This window comes from Gekko japonicus, unplaced genomic scaffold (genome assembly GCF_001447785.1).
Source record: "Gekko japonicus isolate JY-2015 unplaced genomic scaffold, Gekko_japonicus_V1.1 scaffold124, whole genome shotgun sequence".
NCBI lineage: Eukaryota > Metazoa > Chordata > Lepidosauria > Squamata > Gekkonidae > Gekko > Gekko japonicus.
In genome coordinates this window covers 1,193,692-1,195,093 of record NW_015174847.1, presented here as the reverse complement: position 1 = coordinate 1,195,093, position 1,402 = coordinate 1,193,692, and the positions used below count along the sequence as shown (strand labels likewise).

The following is a 1,402-nucleotide window of genomic DNA, read 5'->3' as shown; positions in this document are numbered from 1 at the left end:
GGTTTAAAGCTACAGCATCTCCTTCGGCCCGCCAGGGAGAGCCAAGGGGATTTCTCCTTCCCCCCCCCCAGTTTTGACAGACTCGACCTCAGATCCAGCTTGCGGCCGTCTCCGAGCGCCGTGCGCTCCTTCCCAGGCTTTCATTAAAGACAGAGCGAGAGAGAGACCCAAAATATGAGATCACCCGGAAGAAAGTCTCAGCGCCGTCGTTTTCAGTCGCGCTTTCCCTCTCTCTGCCCCCCTTTCTACTCTTCTCTGTCCCCGGTCCTGTGTTTTGGTGGGGGGAGACCGACAAGCCAGAGGGATCTGCCACGGGTGGGTAAGACTGTTCCGGCGGCTTCCAGTGGGACTCCCCCAAGTGTGGGAAACAAGCCGGGGAGTGGGGTGGGGGGAGTGGAGTGGAGGACCCAGGCAGATAACTTGGGTCTTCCGTTGCTCTTATCTGCTTGTCGCCATGTACTTCCAAAAGAGAATAAAAAGAAAGAGAAAAGTTCTGAGGTGTCGTGTAGCGTATGCAAATGAGGACCCAAGCGCTCGGAGCTCCAGGACTTTTCGGAGGAAACAAACCCGCCCAGCGTTTGGGTCAAACAGCCCTACTGTAAATTTACCACCATCACCAAAATATTAAGTACATTCCCTCATGGGGTCATGAGTCATTCTGAAGATGTAATGCTTCTCTCTGTGTGTGTGTCCCTCTTGGATCTCCTTTGCTGGTGGAGAGGGGGGGGGGTCAATAATAAAAGGGCATTTTGTTGGAAAGGGGGGGAAAAGCACACACATACATACATGAAAGAGAGAGAGGGGAAAAAACTGGCCAGTTGCTTGCGAAGGCAGGAAGGGAGACCGTTTGCTCGGGGTTGCCGGCAGCGTGCTTGTCTGTGGCTGCTGTGTGTGTGTGAGTGTGTGAAAGGGGGGGGGGGGAATCTTCTCTTTGTGGGGGGAGAGAGAGCGAGCGAACTGTTCTCTCCGTGGGCTCCCTTTGGCGCCCTGCGTTTGAACGGGATCTAGCAATGCCCACCCGATCCCTCTGTTTGGTTGCTCCATAGAGTCTGCGTGCTGCTGAATCAGGGAGTCGAGTCCATGCGAGCTGCCATCTGATCCACTCTTATCAATGAAGCAGCAGATCATGGCGGATGGCCCCAGGTGTAAGAGGCGAAAACAAGCCAATCCAAGAAGGAAAAACGGTAAGGAGAGAGGAGGCGAGGGGGGGAGGGGAGGGGGCGGCCTCGGCGGAGGGGGGGGGACGCTCTCCATCAAACTTTTCCCCCCCTCTTTTTACTTTTCGGTCCCGGAGACTCCGCTTGGAGAAGGCAAAGCGGAGGGGCGGGGGAGGAGAGAGCGAAAAGACAAGAAAGAGAAACAAGAAAGGGAAGGGTGGCGGCGGCGGCGGCGGCGGTGGGAG

At 56.1% G+C, this 1,402-nt stretch overlaps 1 protein-coding gene across 1 annotated transcript in view; it reads left to right on the top strand.

Moving 5' to 3' along the window:
* ZEB2 (zinc finger E-box binding homeobox 2) overlaps positions 1-1,402 on the top strand; it is a 197,680-nt gene that overhangs the window by 1,906 nt on the left and 194,372 nt on the right. The window contains exon 2 of the mRNA XM_015424491.1: positions 1,047-1,184. Coding sequence (XP_015279977.1) covers positions 1,112-1,184 — 73 coding nt within the window. The 5' untranslated portion in view covers positions 1,047-1,111. The remainder of the gene's footprint in view (positions 1-1,046; positions 1,185-1,402) is intronic.